The 21,073-nt window shown below is 39.3% G+C and overlaps 1 protein-coding gene across 2 annotated transcripts; it reads right to left on the bottom strand.

The window, feature by feature from the left end:
- Window positions 1-5,325: 5,325 nt before the first annotated feature.
- GMFB (glia maturation factor beta) lies at window positions 5,326-20,308 on the bottom strand. 2 transcript variants are annotated; one of them, XM_055289326.2, is made up of 7 exons: window positions 20,103-20,308; window positions 14,808-14,904; window positions 13,290-13,339; window positions 12,547-12,596; window positions 11,707-11,789; window positions 10,619-10,692; window positions 5,326-8,993 (listed from the first exon to the last, which is right to left on the bottom strand). In XM_055289326.2, exons 1-7 carry the CDS (start codon window positions 20,103-20,105, stop codon window positions 8,922-8,924), a joined length of 429 nt encoding a protein of 142 aa, XP_055145301.1. In that variant the 5' UTR covers window positions 20,106-20,308; the 3' UTR covers window positions 5,326-8,921. The 2 variants fall into 2 exon arrangements, with proteins under 2 accessions (XP_055145301.1, XP_055145300.1); XM_055289325.2 differs by having other exon boundaries at window positions 11,707-11,792; window positions 20,103-20,249.
- Window positions 20,309-21,073: the final 765 nt, after the last annotated feature.

Raw genomic sequence — 21,073 nt, 5'->3', positions numbered from 1 at the left:
TCTCAGCTTCTGGAACCATGAGTAATAAATTTCTGTTGTTTATCAATTGTCCAGTCTAAGGTTTTTGTTATAGCAGCCCAAAGAGACTAAGACACAAGTTGGTACCAGAAGTGGGGTGTTGCTATAACAAATACCCTAAAATGTGGAAGCAGCTTTGGAATTGGGTAATGGGTAGAGACTGGAAGAGTTCTGAGGTACTTTGTCATGAGAGTAGCCTTAAGGATGAATTCTGGTTAGGGCTCAGAAGATGAGAAGAGTGGTAGAGAAAGCCCCAGAGGGTGGTTATAATCAGAATGTTTACAGAAATATGGATGGAAAAGACCATTCTGATTAGGTCTCAGAAAGAAATAAGGAACATATTGTTGGATACTAAAGGAAAGGCTATCCTTGTTATAAAGTTGCAAAGAACACGGCTGGACTGTGTTCATGTCCTGGTATTTTGTGTAAGGTAGAACTTGTGAGTGATGAAATAGGACATTTGGCAGAAGAAATCTCTAAGCATAGTGTTGAAGGAGTGGCATAGATTCTCTTGAGTGCTTGTAGTAAAATGTGAGAAGATGGAAGTGATTTAAAGATGAAACCCATCATTAAAAAGGAAGCACAAGTCAAAGATTTGGAAATTTCTCAGCCTGGCCCTGTTATAAAGAATGAAAAAGCATGGAAGAGAATGCCAAGGGTGTGGCCAAGTATATGTTTGATAAGATTTGTATGGATAGAAGGGATCCAGGTGCTTTCATCAAGATAATGAAAGAAAGACCCCAAAAACATCTTGGGGACCTTTGAAGTTGTCTTATCCATCACAGACCCAGAAGGCCAGGGCCATCGGGACAGAAGAATTTTAGGGCTCTACTCCCCATATTCTGGTGCAGCACTCTATGGCCATTCCAGCTGTGGCTCAAGTGGCTGAAACTCAGACCATCCCCCTGAAAGGCACAGAGAGTAAACCATGGAGGCATCCATGCAGGGCCATCTCCATGGGTGTACAGAGTATACAAGCTGTGAGGGCATGACTACCTCCATCTAGATTTCAAAGGATCCCAAAGAGCCTCGAGGCCCAGAAAGATAATTGCCCCAGGGGTGAGGCCACTGTAGAGAGTCCCTGCTAGGGCAATGTCCAGTGGAGTCATGGCAGCAGGGTCACCCTAGACCTCAGACTGGTGGAGCCACAGGCATGTGACTCCAACCCAGGACAGTTGCTGCATTGGCTTCTCCCAGCAAAGCCATGGGGGCAGGGCCATCAGAGTTTTAGGAGCCCAAACCCTACTCCAGTGTGTCTTGAAAATGGGACATGGGGTCCAAGATCATTTTGAGGCCTAAAAATTTAATGTTTGCCCAGTTGCGTTTTGGACTTACTGGGACCTGTTACTCCTTTCTTCCTTCCCATTGCTCTCTTTTAGAATAGCGATGTTTATCCTTTGCCTGATTCACCATTGTATTTTAAAAGCACATGACTTGATTTCACAGGCTTGCAGCTGGAAGGGAATTGCCTCTGAATGAATCCCACCTTGAATTTCATCAGTATCTAGTTGAGATAATATCTAGCTGATGCTAGAAAAGGTTAAGATTTTGGAGCTATTGGCATGGTATAAATGTATTTTGCATGTGAGAAGGACATGAATTTGAGGGGGCAGGGGCAGAATGTTTGTGTCTCCCCAGAATTCATAGGTTGAAACTTAATCCCCAGTGCCGTATGTTGGGGCGGGGAGGGCATCTGGGAATTGATTAGGTAATGAGGGCTCTATCCTCATAAATGGGATTAGTGCCCTTACCGGAAAAAAAAAAAAAAAAAAAAAAAAAGCTTGAGAGAGCTTGTCTGTCTTTTTCACCATGTGAGAACCCAGAAGATGCCCTCTATGAGGAATGGGTCCTCAACAGACACCAAATCTGCTAGCAGCTTGATCTTGAACTTCCTAGCCCTCAGAACTGTGAGCCATAATTGCTGCTGCTGCTGTTGTTGTCATTGTCATTTGAGACGGAGTCTCACTCTGTCGCCAGGCTGGAGTGGAGTGGTGCAATCTCAGCTCACTGCAACCTCCACCTCTGCGGTTCAAGCAATTCTCCTGCCTCAGCCTCCCTGAGTAGCTGGGATTATAGGTGCCCACCACCATGCCCAGCTAATTTTTGTATTTTTAGTAGAGATGGGGTTTCACCATGTTGGCCAGGCTGGTCTTGAACTCCTGACCTCAAGTGATCTGCCTGCCTCAGCCTCCCAATGTGCTGGGATTACAGGCATGAGCCACTGCACCCGGCCCATGAGCCATAATTTTAAAATAAACTACCCAGATTAGGGTATTTTATTACAGCAGCCTGAATGAACTAAGACACTGCAAAGTAGTTGAACAAAGGACCCTGGCCAAGATGGCAGCCTGGAGGAACAAGGTGACTACAACAGAGAGGCAACTGCTAGAAGCCAAGAGCTGGCAGGGGTAGTTGTAAAGCTACTAGCCAGAGGAGGCATGACCCAAGTCAAGGAACTTGCAGCCAAAATTCCCAATGAAGGAATCAGCAAGGAACCCACAAGAGCACCCCATGGAAGAAATCTGTTAGTATTTGACGTTGGCCACATTCAGAGACACCAACTCCAGATGACATCTGTACCAGGCTAATAAGTCTTTTTTTCTGTTCGCTTAGGTTGCCCCTCCTCCTCCAACCCCAGAAAAACCAGAGACAATTAGCAATGAGAGAGCAAGGAGCAGCAATAATGAGGGATAGACCACATCTCATTCTCCACTGTGGATTCCCAACATGAAGCATATTTTTAAAGAAAGTGGGATGGAGGAGAGGATGGGGCAAGGGAGAGAGATTTAAAGAAAGTAAGATATTGAAGTTTTAACATTAGACTAGATTGGAATTTTTGTTACCTGAAAAGAAAATGAGTTTAATTCCAAAATTCATGTGTTGGAAACTTAATCCCCCATCCAACAGTGCTGGGCGATGGAGCTTTATGGGAAAAACCCTCATGACCGGACTGATGCCGCCAGAGAAAGGACTTTCAAGAGGGGGTTCACCCCTTTCTTGAGAGGATGCACCAAGAAAGCCCTTGCCAGATGCCAGTAGCTTGATCTTAGACTTTCCAGCCTCCAGAACTATGAGAAATAAATTTCTGTTCTTTATACATTACCCAGTGTCAGGTATTGCTATAGCAGCACAAAACGGACTAAGACAACCATGTAGTGCATGTAAGAAATGGGCCGAAATGTGAAGAGCCTTAAAACTCCAGAGTAAGAGAATCTATACTTAACTTAGTAGGTAACAGTGACTTTGGAAGTCACACTCTCTCCTCCTGCTTTGTCTGATTTGCATGGTGGCATTTGGATATGCAACCAAGGCGTTCTTTCTTTCCTATAATTAAAAGAGGGCAGCAACCTCAGCAGAGAGCTTTCACATAGCCTAGGGGCAGATCTCAAGTAGAAGATGAGGATTATCTGTGAAAACTCCCTAGTGCTCAGCAGTAACATCTTTAATTGGCTCCCCAACACTTAAAACTACACTATACAAGGATACAATATCCACGCAGGGTGTACCCTCATGCAAATGAGTGTAAAACTGCCTTTGCAAAAATTCTAACAATGAGAAAATTAGGACGGTGAAAGAGGCCTGATCTAATCGACTCCATCTTGCTTCTAACCTCCAAGCTGTCCTGGTTTATTCCTGGGCATAGGCTGAACTAACTTTGGGAAGAATTTAGTTTATAGTTTAACTTTGAAAGAAAGATGATAACAGCCCTTTCCTGAAACAAGCCTCCCTTCTTGCCTAGGGACCAGTCTGCCTTTGTAGGGACTAATTAGCTACAAGATCAGAAATTATAGTTTAGGAGTCACCACAGCCGAGGCTGCATGATTCTGGAACCTCCCCAAATTGTTCCTGGGGATAAAATCACTGTTGTAAAACCTAAGATCAGTGCTTGAGATATTCTGCAGACCCTGTGTTCTGAAGCACCACAGGGTTGAGCCTGTGGTGAGCTGGTAATCTGGCTCAACCAGTTCTGTGATCCCACCTAGGAACAGAAGACACCAAGAAAAACCCACTTGACCCCCTACAATTTCATCTCTGATCCAACCAATTAGCACTCCTCACTTCCCAACCCCCTACCCACCAAATTATCCTTAAAACCTTCAATCCCAGAATTTTAGGGGACACTGATTTGGGTAATAAAACTCAGGTCTTCCATATAGCCAGCTCTGTGTGAATTAAAAATCCTTTTTTTTTTTTTTTGAGACGGAGTCTCGCTGGAGTGCAGTGGCGCTATCTTGGCTCACTGCAAGCTCTGTCTCCCGGGTTCACGCCATTCTCCTGCCTCAGCCTCTTGAGTAGCTGGGATTACAGGCACCTGCCACCACGCCCGGCTAATTTTTTGTATTTTTAGTAGAGACGGGGTTTCACCGTGTTAGCCAGGATGGTCTCGATCTCCTCACCTTGTGATCTGCCCGCCCCAGCCTCCCAAACTGCTAGGATTACAGGCATGAGCCACTGCACCCGGCCTAAAAATTCTTTATTGCAGTTCTCCTATCTTAATAAATTGGCTGTGTCCGGGCAGCAGGCAAGGAGAACCCACTGGGTGGTTACAAGAGTGTGCCCAGGCTCAGAGGCTAAGTGCTTACGAATGCTTCTGGCTGCTGAAAAGTGAAAATGACAAAAAGACAATAGGTATTATTTAGAGAAGGTGAAAAAATTTAAGAGCTGGCTGTTTTGAGTAGGTTAAGTGGCCAAATTTTATAAATAAGGAAGATATAAATGTTCCCATGCTTGGGCCAATTCTCCTTGTGAAATTCTTAAAGACAGGAAGGCATAAACTACTCCTTTCACAATCATAACAAATTGTGACTATTACAACATAATCACATGAAGTACATGGCAAACTCTAAAAACTGTGTTATTAGTGATTTGTATTCATTCAGTAGATACCTATTAAACATATACCATATAGTACAGTTGGTAATAAAGGTAGGATGGGTTGTCAATGGATGTTTAATACATAGTGATAAGCTATATTCAATTAAAAAAACCTTCAATTTGATTTCTTACAAAGTATATAGCTCTCCTAACTTCTAATTCTCCCTTTGAAAGCAAGCGTTCATCGTTTGAAATAGCTCTGTCTGTCCCTACTACTGTTTACTGACATTTTCTACATTTTAGCATCAGACCAAGTTTTAGAAATTTTTATAACTTGATTATCTTCTCCTTCCACCAAGCTGCCAAATGACTCGTTTATTTTGCCTCTCAGTTTGTCCAGATAAAGTTTATGGCTCACACAAATCTGGCCAGGTAGATACCAGTAACTCCAAAGGGGGAAAGAGGTGAGTAAAAAAAGAAAAGCTGGAAGTCTTTTAATGTTAACATTTTATTTAAACCAGTACAAGCACCATGCTTAACAAAAGACCGTCCAAAATAAACATGCAATATGAACTAGCAGAGACTGAAACCACAGCTTAAGGAGTTGTGCCAGTTGTTGGTTTTGTTAAACGATGACAGAGAACTGTTAAAATTCACAAGACTAAACCATTAATGTTTCAAGCCTCCTGAATGAGATTATCTTGGACCATCTAAATCAGTGGGAACTGCCCTGGCAGGTTAATGATCTCAAACAATATTCAAGTAATTATATTTATATGAATTATACTCCAAAAAGCAATAAAATACAATTTCTATCACAAGTTTACTGTATATGAGCACTGATTTGAAATGTCAAATGGCATAATAAAAACAAATTTCTCAAGAATATTCAGCTTGGGACCATTGGTTTTAAGCGGTCTAGAAGATTACTACATTCTTCCAGAAATACAAAATAAGATTTGTCCAGAAATGTTTGAAACACATCCTCACAAAAGTTGTAATGGCTCAAACTCTATAAATTCCAGTATTATCAGTCTATTGAACAAATAGGGAAAGCAACCATAGTAAGAATACTTGAATTGATAGAATATGAGTTACTCTCTACTTCCACCAAATATCAGCATTTAAAGTCTTATGAAAATATCTATTCATCACTAGTCCACATATGGATTAATGACATTGCTCAGGTTTTAAAAGCAGTCCAAACATTTTTTAAGTACACCTTCCTTAATATGTATATGGGTTGGGGGGAAACAGCCAAATTTAATTTGGCAATAAACTCCCCTAACTGGAAATTTTTAGCTAAAGTGTCAGACAAGGATACAGTTTATGGCTACATTTGACTCCTGAAAATAGGAGATAAAAAGGGAGGGAAAAGTGCTGACACACATTTTGCCACACAGATTAGTAATGACAGTAAAAAATTTAGCAACACACTCTTAAACAAGAGTATGTTTAACTGCACTAGGCATTTAGTAAACTTTTAGAACTAGACAATTTGAACATTTATTTTAGAAGTCAATTAAACAAAAACAGTCAACCAACTTTTTTCCTAATATATGCGTCAATACCAGAACAAAGTGATCACTATTCAAAACTCAGACATTTTGGAATTTCAGCATAGTAACCTGAGAAGTTTTCTTCATATGTATTTTTGTCATGGAAACCACACTAAATAATACTGTGATTACCAGTTGGTTCTATTTTGACATTAGATGCTATGCAGAACTTATGCAGGGCCAAAAATTTCAAAACTAACACTGACTTAGAAGACCACGAAGGAGGGTCCCAGGAAAAAAGTTGCTGCCAAAAAGGATTCAGATTTAAGGCTGAATGGGAATGGTTGTACCAGAAAGATAACGGAATGTAAAAACTGGAATTATGAAATCTGGAGTTATTATTTGGGAAATGGCAGAAAAAAGACAGTAAATAGGAAACATACTTGAAAAGAACAATGCAAAATTTAGTAAGATGAAAGGGAAATCTGTACAAACGTTTGAGAACACTTTAGAGCATGGGATTTGTAAATCTCCCCATAGGACAGATGGAATAAAAATGTCCTACTGATCCTCTAACCTCAATCTGTTGTCTTGCCAAAAACATGTTATTAATTAGGAGTCAGACAAGCTCAAAAAAGCATGGTTTATCACAGCTCTTTGCTCCTGTTAAAGAGAGTGGCAGAACTAAGAGTGCTAATGTATGGCAGGTCAATATTATCTGACATTATGGAGGACCTCCAAATTTAAAAATAAACAAAACTAAAACATGCAAGACAAAATAAGGAACTTCATTAAAAAATACATTCTTGCAGCACTAGTTTCTCTTATTGCTGCAGACCAGGTGAAACAAAACCTCATTTCCTTCATTCAAAAACATTAAAAACACTCTCCACTCACTTGGATTACATGTGCATTCCTACAGAATTATATGCATGTTATTCTCCGATATCAAAATACCTGTTTAAAGAATTTTTAAACTTCCTGGGTGAGTTTTCTCTTCTCTCTGGAAATTGGAATAAAGAATCTTTTCCCTCCAAGAACCAAAACAAACACCTACTCTAGCACTTCCTCATCTCCAACTTTCTATTGCTTCCTGACTTCTAAATTAGTGAAGCCAAACAGTGTTGGGAACAGAAGATGTTCTATTCAATATCGCAAAAATTCCAACTATCTTTACTTCTCACAGAAACCTCAAAAATAAAATGCAAAGAACATATGAATGGAAAACATGCCAAAATTTAAATTTTGCTAGTTTTGAGATGACTAAGATATTCTTAATATAAGAATACACTCACCAAGTTTGGTTAGTTTTAGAGTCTCTAGACCTATTATCAAATTAATGTTCAATGGTTACTTATGTATTTGTTTTTACAAGTATGCCAAATATCAGAATCCTTGCTTTATGCCAAGAGTACCATCATCTAACAAGACTGGTTTAGTTAACTATTCAGGCATCCAGTTCAGAATATCTTCTGACATTTAGGATATAAGACGTGATTGCTATTGAAGTGTTAATGTTATTAACTATGGCCAAAGTTTTAAGATAATCTTTTCCTATGGCACAAACTAATCACAAGTATACCCAAAATTGTAACTCTCGACTGCCATATATTCACCAATGCAAGCAGATAGTTGGAATTTTTAAAATATGAAGTTGATTTTATTACAAATTTCAGATATACACATTAGAAAATTATTTTATTTGGACCCTTTAAAAAAGTATTAATTTCACCAAATCTGGAATACTGGCAGTGTAAAAGTCTTAAACTAACTTTAAAGCTAAGAAATCAAAGGCACAGTATTAACACATTTAAAATAATTAGTGTTCACAGGACATTAAGAGGTGCTTTATAAATAAAGTGTTATTAACCTAGATTCAAAACTGTCTAGAAATGACATAAAAGGAATGAAGCCCTTGATTATTACAACCCGCCAATTTCTAAGACTAAGATGCTATAAGGAGAAAAGCTAACAGTCATAATTCTATCATAAAATCTAACTCCTGACCTTAAAAATGAGTGATTGATGAACACAGTTTCTAGACTTGATTAAAAAGATACAGGAAACCAAAGAAGATACAGAATTCATCAATGTACTTGTAATGCAGGTTACACTAAATTATTCATGGCTCAATACTGGGTCACTCAAGTCTTTGACCCCAAATGAATTTCAATGATTTGACAAGTGATAATACGCTATTTTCATAAATAAACTGCTAATATCCAGTATTTGTCAAAAGGAGGCAACTGTTGTCTCTCACAATCTAATATATCCACTTTCCAATGGTGTCTGTAAATAGTAACAAATTCTGAACCATAAGATATAGAAATTAGTCACAAGAGTGCAAAAAGTCCCTGGAGAAAAGTAGTCCACCTAACAATTACCAATATAAGGAAACACTTTACAAAGTTTCATTACTATGAAGATGATTTCCTCTTTGTTCAAATTTTGCACAAATGAAGAATTTTTCTTTACTGCAGGAAACAAACTGTAAGTAACAGTGCATTTTTAGGCATAAATAAGTATTTATGTCTGGTTCCAGTATGGTCAGGTTAATACATAAATACTTTAGAAACACAGAAGTTCACATTAGTGGAAAAATCCAAGTTTCTCACGTAACCATTCTTCAGTTAGGTCTTCGGTATTTCTTATTTCAAATACCTTAAAAAAAAAAAAATTGGGTCATACTTTGACACTCCAAAAAAAAAAAGGCAAATATTTGAGGTTTTTTTTATATATTTGAGTATTATATACCAAATTATTTTTGGTTATATATTTGAGTATTAAATACCAAATTCTGCTTCCTTTCATATTGTTCATGACTTAACCTATGTAAATCAGATATACCTTTTAGGTAGAACTTCACTTCTTTTAAATGCTAAGTACTCAGTTACCAAAGTACAGCAATCAAGACAACATGAAACCAAAACTCTCCCAAAAGCACAAATCTACAAATAGTCTAAAAGAGCAGTTCTGTAAATCTTATCTCCTAGAAGACAGCCCAAGTATACACAATTAAAATCAATCTAGTTAGGAACTGAGGAATATACGCTGGTCTTCCGTCGTCTGAATGTCAAACGGAAATATCGGATGGAGATGGAGATCAGCCACAAATCTCTATCAAGAATCTGAATCAGGCCCAGAAAGTATAATGGCTATAGAAAAGCAATGTATTACAGCAGAAAGGATGGGATTTGGAGCCAGATGTGAATCCTAAGTCCTAGACAGAGCTAAATCCTAGCTCTGTCTAAATTTACTGTTATGCAACCCTGAGCAAGTCATTCATCCGCTGGGTCTGTTTTCCTATCTACAGAATATCTCACGGGGCTGTTGTAAGGATTCAATGAGATTATCTGTAAAAGTAACTTGTAAACTGTAATCTCTCAACTTCAGCACTGTAGGGCATCCCCAGGATTAGAACAGACTTGAGGCTGTTAACAGCTCCTTCTTAATCGCCCAAACTGTTAAAGCAACTCCAGTGTTCCTGTGTTACAAATTACGAAAAAGTAATGTCTATAAAGCAGTGGTAACAATCACATGGGCTAGGGGGAAACAGCAGAGGGCACTTAAAGGCATTCCAGAGTTGATTATTAAGCACCCAAGGGGAAAATACTGATGCTGTTCTTAAAATAAAACTTGAAAGGAAATCCTGTCTAACAGTTTTAGCAATATAATATTCTATTTCAAAACCTTAAGTGCATATACTTTTTCAATTCAAACTAATATGTGGAAGTTAAATAAAGTTTGAGAGCCAAGTACCTCTCTTACCTTTAACTTTCAAAAATACCATAAAATAGGGACATGTTAAATCTTAAAGCAAGTTCTCATATAAAACAGAATGTTCTACCTTTATTAATATTCTTAACAATTTTATATTTGGAAACAATACAATTAACTGCATAATACTGAATTCCAGCACAGAACTCGATTCATTTTAGACTATGGTAAAGGGTTCCGAGAAACTTCAATGCTGACCTTTATCTATTAGAAATTATCTTATGGCAGATAAAATAAATCTCAATAGATTTAATAGTTACAGTGGCTTTCTAAAACTGCCTATATTTTGAATGTGATTTCTTCCAATCAACTTATTCAAAAAATACACTTTGGTTCAAGCGCTTCTATCTCATTCTATTTCCAGTTAACAAAAAGCTTTGGCTAACTTGCTAATCTGGTCTAAATAACCTTCACCTGTACAAAAAATACTCCTTTAGACTATTTTAGCTATTGCTTTATAGTCTAAAGGAAAATATTGTCTCAACAAGTAAATCAAATATAAATACCACCTTGGTTAGTTCAGCTGTCTGGACTAGCTTATTCTTACTTCCAGCATACATCATCTGTTGTTCAGGCTTACATCCTAGAAAAGAGAGATTAGTGTAGAAATGAGACACAGATTTTGCGAAAGTTATGGGTTATCATTATTTTTATTTTTTAAAATGACACATTTAGGATTTCCTTTGCTATTGAGTTTACAGAATATATATGGGTTGTATTTTGAGTCTTACATTGCACACTGCCTACAGAAAGAGACAGTTAAGTTATAAATAAACAAGAACAAGTCTACAGGTTGGCAAAAATAAAGATTCTAGACATTTGTAGATCCTGACTTTTAGAGCCTTGCAAATAATTAAAAACTTTCTGCACTATCTTAACTTTGACACTAAATATCAAGATCAATTTTATAGATGACTAAAATATACAAGGTTTTGGGATGGTAGTGGACCAGTAGGGCACAGAGATCTGCTCTGATAAAAGTTTCACTCTGCCGATATATTAAGTTAAAAATATACTGCAGTATATTTTGAGTGGGAAGTAAATTATACAAATTACAAAGTTTGGAGAATAGCTCAGTGAGTGCAGCTTTTATTGCAGGCCTGAACAGTGGTGATAGAAGTTCTGGTGATAATGAATTCCTTAAATACCAGTAACCCATTTTAATACCCCATGTAAATTACTCTAGGACCATTCTCAAGATTATAAGCTTATCACTGTTAACCACTATTTAACAGAAACACAAATATATACAATTATATGTGAAGTTCACATTTTTATAAGATTAAAATATAAAAAGAAAATACTTCTGATATATTAAAATGTCATCATGTTTCAAAATCCTTAAAATATATGTATGATTTGAGTCAACAATTACACGTCTAGAAATTTATCCTAAGAAAATAAGTTCTAAGAGATGATGCTTCATTCTTTCTAGGGATGCATGCACACAGGCACATGGACACACATAGACACAGACCCTCCTCAATTTAGGTTATTCAACAATGTCCATCTTTAAAAACAGCATAAAATTTGTCTAGTATAAAATGGCTTAATTTGATCTAAGCCAAATATGTGTTATTTAAAGAAATTCACTTACCAACAGGACTGGAGAAAATAAAGCACAGCGGATATGAAACTCTTCCATCATCATGTTGATATTTATAACTATACACAATGAAGGTTTTTCTCAAGTTAAAGAAACTAAAGTTACTGCTCTCAGACAGGTATTTACCAACACCTGGGGAGCTACTGAGCTGCAAGTTTCTGTCCTATTCTTTTAGGCCACACCTTCATTATTATCTTTCCACAAAATTAAATGGGTCCCAAGGATAAGTTATAAAATCACATAATCTCTCAAAAAATTTAACTTTTTTTTTTTTTTTTTTGAGACGGAGTCTCGCTCTGTCGCCCAGGCTGGAGTGCAGTGGCGCAATCTCGACTCACTGCAAGCTCCGCCTCCCGGGTTCACGCCATTCTCCTGCCTCAGCCTCTCCAAGCAGCTGGGACTACAGGCGCCCGCCACCACGCCCAGCTAATTTTTTTGTATTTTTAGTAGAGACGGGGTTTCACCGTGGTCTCGATCTCCGGACCTCGTGATCCGCCTGCCTCAGCCTCCCAAAGTGCTGGGATTACAAGCGTGAGCCACCGCGCCCGGCAAAAAATTTAACTTTTTAAAGTATAAGTTTAATACAGATTATTTTCTTCTCAATTTTTATTGTACACACGTTATAATAAAGGAAATAGTTTAAAAAAGAAAATCATTCATCCCACGAATAAACCAACTTTTCATTTTTCTTAGTCTAGTATACACATACATATTTTAATTTGGCTGTGATCATGACACAGAAGGATACTTTTAGATGTTTAACAAATGAGCTCACAAACAGGTCTGACCACTAAAGAAAATAAATCTTTTAAAGCACTAAGAAAAGGATATCGAGGTTGTCGTTCAGGTAGTTCATCTTTAAGTTCATCTGGTGAAATGCCCTGGCACCACAGAGAAAAGCAACTTTTAAACATTTTCTTACCCATAAGTCCTTAAGAGATACACCAAGCACCCATTCTACTAACAGTTATAAATTTGTTGCCACATGCTACAAAATAAAACTTTATCTTACTAAATTATACGTAAACTCAGGTTACTAAATTCTCAATCCAATCAAAGCCTCCTTCTGCCCACTTGGCTTCATTCCATTTATTAACTAAATATGGGGCTGGGAGGCACAGATTCTATGCTTATGTTCCAGCTGTCAGGAAATACTGAATGACATAAGCCAGTATCTTAGCGGAAAGAAACAATGTCTGATTTCAGAAAAAAGAACTGAATTATTTTTATTCTAGTTACTTAATTTGACAAATCAGGTATTTAAATTGTAGGGTTTTAGGTTTTAAGTACTAGTCAAGCAACTTAGAAGCAAGTTACAAAGTTGACTCACTTCTTACTCAGTATACCACCCCACCTTATACCACTTATTACACTGGACTTCACTAATGCTTTTAAACAAGGTAGTTACATTAGCAATATAACATACTACACAATTAGCACATGCTCTTATGTATAATGAGCATGTATTTAAAGGAGGTTCAAGATTGTTTTAGAAGCACATGTAACTAATATAGCATTTTTTGAGAAATAATAATTACTTAACTATAAAACTGTATTTAATTCATTGAACAAACCTCAAGCTCCTCATCCAGTACCACCAGGCGTTTATCCTTGTCAATCTTCACTAAAATAAAAATCAAGTATGAGTAAGCTGGGATTCTAATGTGACCTTGACCTACCCAACCCACACAATCTCAGCCTTTTTTTGGACATTCAAAATTAAAACATCAAGAAACATAAGCACCTAACTAATTCACAGTTTTAGTTTACGGCTTATTAGCTAGCTTTGCTTTTCAAGCAGTCAGCTTTTAAAAGCTTTTACCCATAATTCTCAGTACCTAATTTGCTTATTTAGAACTTGTTGTTAATTTCTTACATTTCCTGTGTATATGAAGAACTTTGTAACTCAAATGCAACTTCTAGATAATAAGAAAAAGCCTGAAAGGGTAACTGTAACTGAGATTGGTCTATATGCAACATGGTCAAAACTGCAAGGGAAAAAGTGCCTGATCAGGGATCAAAATAGAGAAACCTCAAAATTCCTGGCTTCTCCAAGGTCAGGATTTCATGGCACGGTATCATTATTCTGAGAAAGTGAATAACCAAATAGAAGTGATAACTACATTCAAATATATCTAATGTAATCCAAAGCTAAATCAAAATAAGTTTAGATACTCTATGCCTCTATTCTTTCCTGTTAGTCCGGCAAAGTTGACCGTGTTTGGTTTTGCACCAATTTGATAGTAAATCTTGTGAGATAATAATATAATCTCAAATAGTTTCAGCTTTTGCAGTAAAATGGCACTAACATACATTTTCACTTTTATTTTTTTTCACTTTTAAGAACCATATGTCGACATTGCAGTATTTATTTGTAATGAAATCAGAATTCATGACAAGTTGTCATGACCTCTGATTAAATCACATCTGCCAGATGCATCGCTGTTAAGCATGGTCTCTAGAGTTTTACATTTTCACCCCCTCATCCTTTCCTCATCTTTCTAAATCACTACCTACATATTAAATACTGCCTATGAATACAAGGGAAATCTGCATAATGTCAGATATAGCTCACAGTGGGAGAAGCAATATGCAAATCACTTTTTCCATTTTCAGAAGACAGTGCCAGTGCCACTTAAAAGTACTCTTCCTGAAACCAGAGTTCAAATCTACAGCTGGAATAATGCCCAAAGTCACTACGCACACAATGCTGAACTTTGTCATTTTAGGTGCAGGCAAAGGTTCCTGTTTGAGGATGAATGGCCAGGCTATTTTTAGTCCCCCAAGAAGGATGGGTTGGATGGGTCACTACAAATGGGAATCCTCATTACCCAAGGACCAAGACGACCGCCTTCTCCAGAGCTGTACAGGCAGCTGATAAAAGGACTATGGGGGAGGCGGGACAATCCACCTCTGTTCTGTGACATTAGAATTAGCTGCTACTTATTTTTTAAAGTGATCTAAAGGTGGTGGTGGGGAAATGAAACAGAGGAAGTAACATTGCTTTCCAACGGTTCAGTTCATTCAATGTAGCTACAAGATTAAAAACAAATTAAGACCATGTAACTTTGAGGCAATCACTTTTAGCTTACTTATAATAGCAGCGTTGTTCGTTTCTTTGCGAAAACGAAACTTTCTCAGCTTTTCCACTAAATCTTCAGCAACATCACAAACAACCAAAGACTCACTCTATAAAAGAAAAAAAAAACACACATATAAAATGCCATGACTTCAATATATGTAAATGTTAAAGTTATAAAACCTAATACCTTTATAATGCATACTGACATTCACAAATGTCAATTAAGTGAAAGCATTAAAGTAAATACATGAACACTTAAAAGAACTTTAAAATCAACCAACCTTTGGATCTACATTGCTTAATCCTACACATTTGTTCATCTCATATATGTAAGGTATACTTTAGCTTTCTCTTTGGCTAATGAATGTCTCAAAAACCACACACATAATAATGTGCAATGTCATCAGAACTGGAGAGGAAGGGAAGAATATGGAGAAAGTCAAGAATCACTGTCTGCTGTTAGAAAGGAAGTCAAGCATACTATTTTTACACAGTGAAGGAAGAACAAGAAAATAATCTGATTATACTTAGAATTAATAATTTTTTTGTCCTCACAATTAAAGGGGAAAAAAACAATACAAGCAACGAAAGTGTTAAAAATCCCATAAGAGTAAAGACCAATAATATTTTATATTATAATTAAATGATTATAGAGATATAAAAAGGAGCTACTAAGAATGTGCAAAAGAAATAAAAGCAGAGACAAAAAGAAACATTGCACTTGATACCACAGAAATACAAAGAATCATTAGAGACTATTATGAACACTGTAACAAAATGGAAAACCTGGAAGCAATGGATAAATTCTTGGACACACACAATCTACCAAGACTGAACCATGAAGAAATAGAAAACCTGAACAAACCAATAATGAGTAACGAGACTGACATAGTAATAAAGTCTCCCATCAAAGAAAAACTCAGGATCTGACAGCTTCACTGCTGAATTCTACCAAAGATTTAAAACACCACTTCTACTCAAACTATTCAAAAAAATTGAAGGGGAGAACATACCTCCAAGCTCATTCTACAAGAACAGCATTACCCTGATACCACAACCAGACAAGTATACAACAAAAAAAAAACTATAGGTCAATATCCTTGATGAACATAGATGCAAAAATCCTTAACAAAATACTAGAAAACCAGATGCAACAACACATTAAAAAGATCATTCACCATGATCAAGTGGGATTATCCCAGGGATGTAAGAATGGTTCAACATGGGCAAATCAATAAATGTGATACATTACATTAACAGAATAACAAAAATCATATCATTTCAAGAGATGCTGAAAAAACACTTGATAAAATTCAACATCCTTTCATTATAAAAACCCTCAACAAATTGGGTATAGAAAGAACACACCTCAAAACAATAAAGGCCATATATGACAAACCCACAGCTGACAGCATACTAAATGGGGAAAAACTGAAAGCCTTTACTCTAAGTTCTGGAGTAAGACAAGGATGCCCAATTGTACCACTTTTATTCAACATAGTACTGGGAGTCCTAGCCAGAGCAGTTAGGGAAGAGAAAGAAATAAAAGACTTCCAAGTTAGAAATAAAAGACTTCCAAGTTAGAAAAAAAGTCAAATTATCCTTGTTTACGACAATATGATCTTATATTTAGAAAAAGCTAAAGACTCCATTAAAAAAAAACGAAACTGTTAGAGCTGATAAATGAATTCAGTAAAGTTTAGGATACAAAATCAACATACAAAAATCAGTAGCATTTCTACACAACAACAGGAAACAATCTGAAAAAGAAATCAAGAAAGCAATCTCACTTAAAATAGCTACAAAAAATTTAGGAATAAATTTAACCAAAGAAGTGACAGATCTCTACAGTGAAAATTATAAAACACTGATGAAACAAATTGAAGAGAACATACAAAAATGGAAAGATTCCAAGCTCATAGATTACAAGACATAATACTGTTAAAATGTCCATACTAACCCAAAGTGATCTACAGATTCAATGCAATCCCCATCAAAATACCAATGACATTCTTAACAGCAAGAGAGAAAAGATCCTAAAATTTGTAAGGAACCCCAAAAGACTGTGAACAGCCAAAGCAACCCTCAGCAAAAAGAACAAAGCTGGAGGCATCGCAGTACTTCAAAATATACTATAAAACAATAGTTACCAAAACAGCATGATCCTGGCATAAAATCACACACACAGGCCAATGAAACAGAATAGAGAACCCAGAAGTAAATCCACATATTTATAGCCAACTCATTTTGGACAAAGATGCCAAAAATATACACTGGGGAAAGGACACTCTCCCCAATAAATGGTGCTGGGAAAGTCAGATAGCTATATGCAGAATAAAATCAGACCCCGGGCCGGGCACAGTGGCTCATGCCTGTAATCCCAGCACTTTGGGAGGACGAGGTGGGCAGATCATAAGGTCAGGAGTTCGAGACCAACCTGGCTACCACGGTGAAACCCCGTCTCTACTAAAAATACAAAAATTAGCTGGGCGTGGTGGCCAGCACCTGTAATCCCAGCTGCTCGGGAGGCTGAGGCAGGAGAATCGTTTGAACCCAGGAGGCGGAGGTTACAGTGAGCCGAGATTGCACCACTGCACTCTAGCCTGGCGACAGAGTGAGACTCCATCTCAAACACAAAAACAAAAAAAAAACCAAACAGACCCCAACTCTTAGCATATACAAAAATCAAATCAAAATGGATTAAAGACTTAAATGTAAGATCTGAAACTATACAACCAGTAGGAGAAAACACTGGGCAATTGCTTCAGGACATTGGTCTGGGCAAAGATTTTCTTGAGTAAGACCTCAAAAGCACAGACAACTAAAGCAAAATAGACAAATGAGATCATATCAAGCTAAAAAGCTTCTGAGAGGAAAGAAAACAATCAACGAGTGAAGAGACAACCTACAGAATGGGAGAAAATATCTGCAAATTCTCCACTCAACAAGGGATTAATAATCAGAATATACAAGGATCTCAAACAACTCAATAGCAAAAAATTCCCATTTAGTCCTAATAATAGTTAACATGTATCAGACCCTATGAGAGAAACACTGTTATATCCTTTACATAGATTTCCCTTTATGCTCAAAACAATCTCACGAAACATACTATTATTACTTCCATTTTGCAAGAAACTAAGGTTTAGAGAGGTTGAGTATCTTTCCCCAATTACAGAGCTAGTGGAGCCAGGATTCAACCCAGGCAGCCTATCTTAACTCACTCTCTCTTAACCACTACAAAGGAGGTGGTGACAGATTGGATATTGGGGGTGGGGGTGGAGTGTGAGTAAGCAAAAAAAGGGTTACCAAGATAACTCCTTGGCTTCTGGCTGGTATAACAGATTGTCTTGTATGACAGACAGAAAACCAGGTTTGAGGAGAAAGGGCATGAGTTCTACTTTGGACAAACTGAGGTGGCTTCGAGGAGCCCAAGTGGAGGAAAAGCTTCCCAGGGCAATGGTAACTAAATATTGAAATATTAATATATAGATCTGGGGCCGGGCGCGGTAGCTCACGTCTGTAATCTCAACACTTTGGGAGGCCGGGGCAGGTGGATCACTTGAGGTCAGGAGATTGAGACCATCCTAACACGGGGAAAGCCCGTCTCTACTAAAAATACAAAATTAGGGCCGGGCGCGGTGGCTCACGCCTGTAATCCCAGCACTTTGGGAGGCCGAGGCCGGTGGATCACGAGGTCAGGAGATCGAGACCATCCTGGCTAACACAGTGAAACGCAGTCTGTACTAAAAATACAAAAACAAAATTAGCCGGGCGTGGTGGCGGGAGCCTGTAGTCCCAGCTGCTTGGGAGGCTGAGGCAGGAGAACGAAAGGCGTGAACCCGGGAGGCGGAGCTTGCAGTGAGCCGAGATCGCGCCACTGCACTCCAGCCTAGGTGACAGAGCGAGACTCCATCGCAAAACAAACAAACAAACGAAATTAGCCGGGCGTGGTGGCATACGCCTGTAATACCAGCTACTTGGGAGGCTAAGGCAGGAGAACTGCTTGAACCCGGGAGACGGAGGTTGCAGTGGGACGAGATCGCGCCACTGCACTCCAGCCTGGGCAACAAAAGTGAAACTCCGCCTCAAAAAAAAAAAAAAAAGTACACACAGATCTGGATTGGATCTCAGAAGTAAGGTCTTCTGAACTGTAAATTCACAAGTCATCTGAATATAGATGGTAAATGAAGCCATAGTTTAGGATAAAGAATACAGAATGGAAAATGAAGGACTAGGATGAAGCCTGAGACTCCTTCGAGCTTTGTCCAGGGAAAGGAGAATAGTCTGCAAGGGAAACAGATGGACCAATAGGAGAAGTAGGAGGAGCTCTGTATCCCAGAAGCCAAGGGGGAAGAATGAAGGAAGAGAATGCTTCAAAAACAAGAGAGTGTAACACTCTGGAATGCAGCTGAAAGGTCAGAGAAGATGAAAACTGAAAAGAATCCATTCGATTCAGTGACCATGACAAGATCTATTCGATGAAAGTGGGTTGAGAATTGAGTGGATGGTCAGAGAGAGCAGTGTTTTGTTGTTGTTTCTAATGAAATTTACGCATATTTAAAAACCTAATGGGATGGATTCAAAAGATCCTTGATGGCGATTTATTTAATTCTCCACTTTATTTTTATGCTTGGGGTCCATCCCATGTAAGAACAGAAGCCATAGCCCCCAGAACCAACAAAACTAAAGCTATTGACAATTACTTTAAGGCCCAGTGCCAAAGCTTTGGGTCGAAAGGTTTCCAACTGCCATAGGAAAACAAAGATAAGGAGAAATCCTCTGTAGGAAGCTAGGGAAAGGAGCAGACAGAAAGAAGCTAAGGTGAGGCCGAGAGAATTCAATCAGAATTCGAGTCCTCCCCCAAAACGCCGCCAGGTGGAAGATGCTCGGGGCCCACCAACCCCTGGAACCTGCCCACGGCCCTGGCAGGGAGAGCAGGATTTGGGGGAGCCCTCCGATGGGGCAGACCCCTTTCCCTCCAATCTACAGCTCAGAAGCTGAAGCCCTCCCTCCAGAAGGGCCTGGCGAGGGGCCTCCCCAACCCCCCTGCTCGTGGCCGCACCCTAGTCCCATGGCCCGCTGGGCGGGTCCACCCCGGGCCCAGCTGGAAGATGCTGCCTTGAGACGCGGCGGCGGCGGCAGAGGCCAAGTACTCTCGCTGTGGGCACTGGCCAGCTGCTGGCGGAAGCGGCCGCCGAGCCCTCCCGGGCGCTGCCCGCCGCCGCCGGCTCCGGAAACCGGGAAAACCCGGCAGGCAGGCTCGCCCAGCCCTCCGGCCCCCGCCCTCCCAGCGGCAACTCACCATTTTCCTTCCGGCCGTCAGCGGCTTGTCGCCTGCACTCGGGCTCCTTTAAGAATGGCACGGCGGCCGCCTCCCTTCCTGCCCCGGCGCCTGGCCCAGTCGCCCCCACCTATCAAGGCGGCCTCAGCGGGCCGGCACGTGACGGCGGACGGCAATAGACGCGGCTCAAAATTAGCCAGAATGAGATCGCCTGATTTTTTTTTTTTTTTTTTTTTTTTCTTTTCCCTGCGCCCTCTAGAGGAGGATGCTCTGCCTTGCAGCAAGTGAAAAACAAACCCAAGGTGCATACTTAAAAGTCATGCCAGTTCCCCGGACCTTTTTAACAGTCTTCAAGCTCTGAGAGCATGTTAATGGTGACATCAATGTTATGGTAAATGTGTGTACTGACCGCAGCCTACCTTCCAAATTTGATCTCCCTCAAATCTAGGCACACCTCCTTTCCTCCCACCCTCTCCAGAACCCCACCTCTTACCACGGCTGCCTTCCAGGACTTGGTTAATCAATCTCTCTCTCTCTTTCTCTCTCCCTCTCTCTCTCTCTCTCTCTCCCTCCCTCTCCCTCCCCCTTTCCCTCTTTCTCTCTCACACACACTTCTTCTCTCTCTCTCTCTCACACACACACATTTCTTCTCTCTCTCGTCCTGCTGTGTTGCCCAGGCTGGAGTGCAGCGGCACGATTATAGTTCACAGCAGCCTCAAACTCCTGGGCTCAAGCAATCCTCCTACCTCAGCCTCCCCAGTAGCTGGGACTACAGCAGTGTGCCACCACACACCCGGCTAATTTTTAAATTTTTTTGTAGAGATAGAGTCTCCCTATATTGCCCAAGCTGGTCTTGAACTCCTGGCCACAAACAGTCTTCCTGCGCGCCTCCCAAAGCGCTGGGATCACGGGCGTCAGCCACCACGCCCAGCCTCTTTCCTCCATACAAGTTATTTATTGAAGTATGAATGAATGATGATGGGTGTTTCAAT

The sequence above is a fragment of the Symphalangus syndactylus genome, chromosome 8 (genome assembly GCF_028878055.3).
Source record: "Symphalangus syndactylus isolate Jambi chromosome 8, NHGRI_mSymSyn1-v2.1_pri, whole genome shotgun sequence".
In the NCBI taxonomy this organism is placed as follows: Eukaryota; Metazoa; Chordata; class Mammalia; order Primates; family Hylobatidae; genus Symphalangus; species Symphalangus syndactylus.
The sequence above is the reverse complement of the archived record's forward strand: the minus strand, read 5'-3'. Positions and strand labels throughout refer to the sequence as shown.

Excerpts from the sequence above, each read along its gene's own strand:
- GMFB (XM_055289325.2), bottom strand. Across the intron at positions 12,597-13,289 it reads TACTGGATGAGGAGCTTGAG|GGCATTTCACCAGATGAACT; the intron begins GTTTGTTCAATG and ends CTGTGGTGCCAG. Across the intron at positions 8,994-10,618 it reads AGACAGCTGAACTAACCAAG|GTATTTGAAATAAGAAATAC; the intron begins GTGGTATTTATA and ends TTTTTTTTTAAG.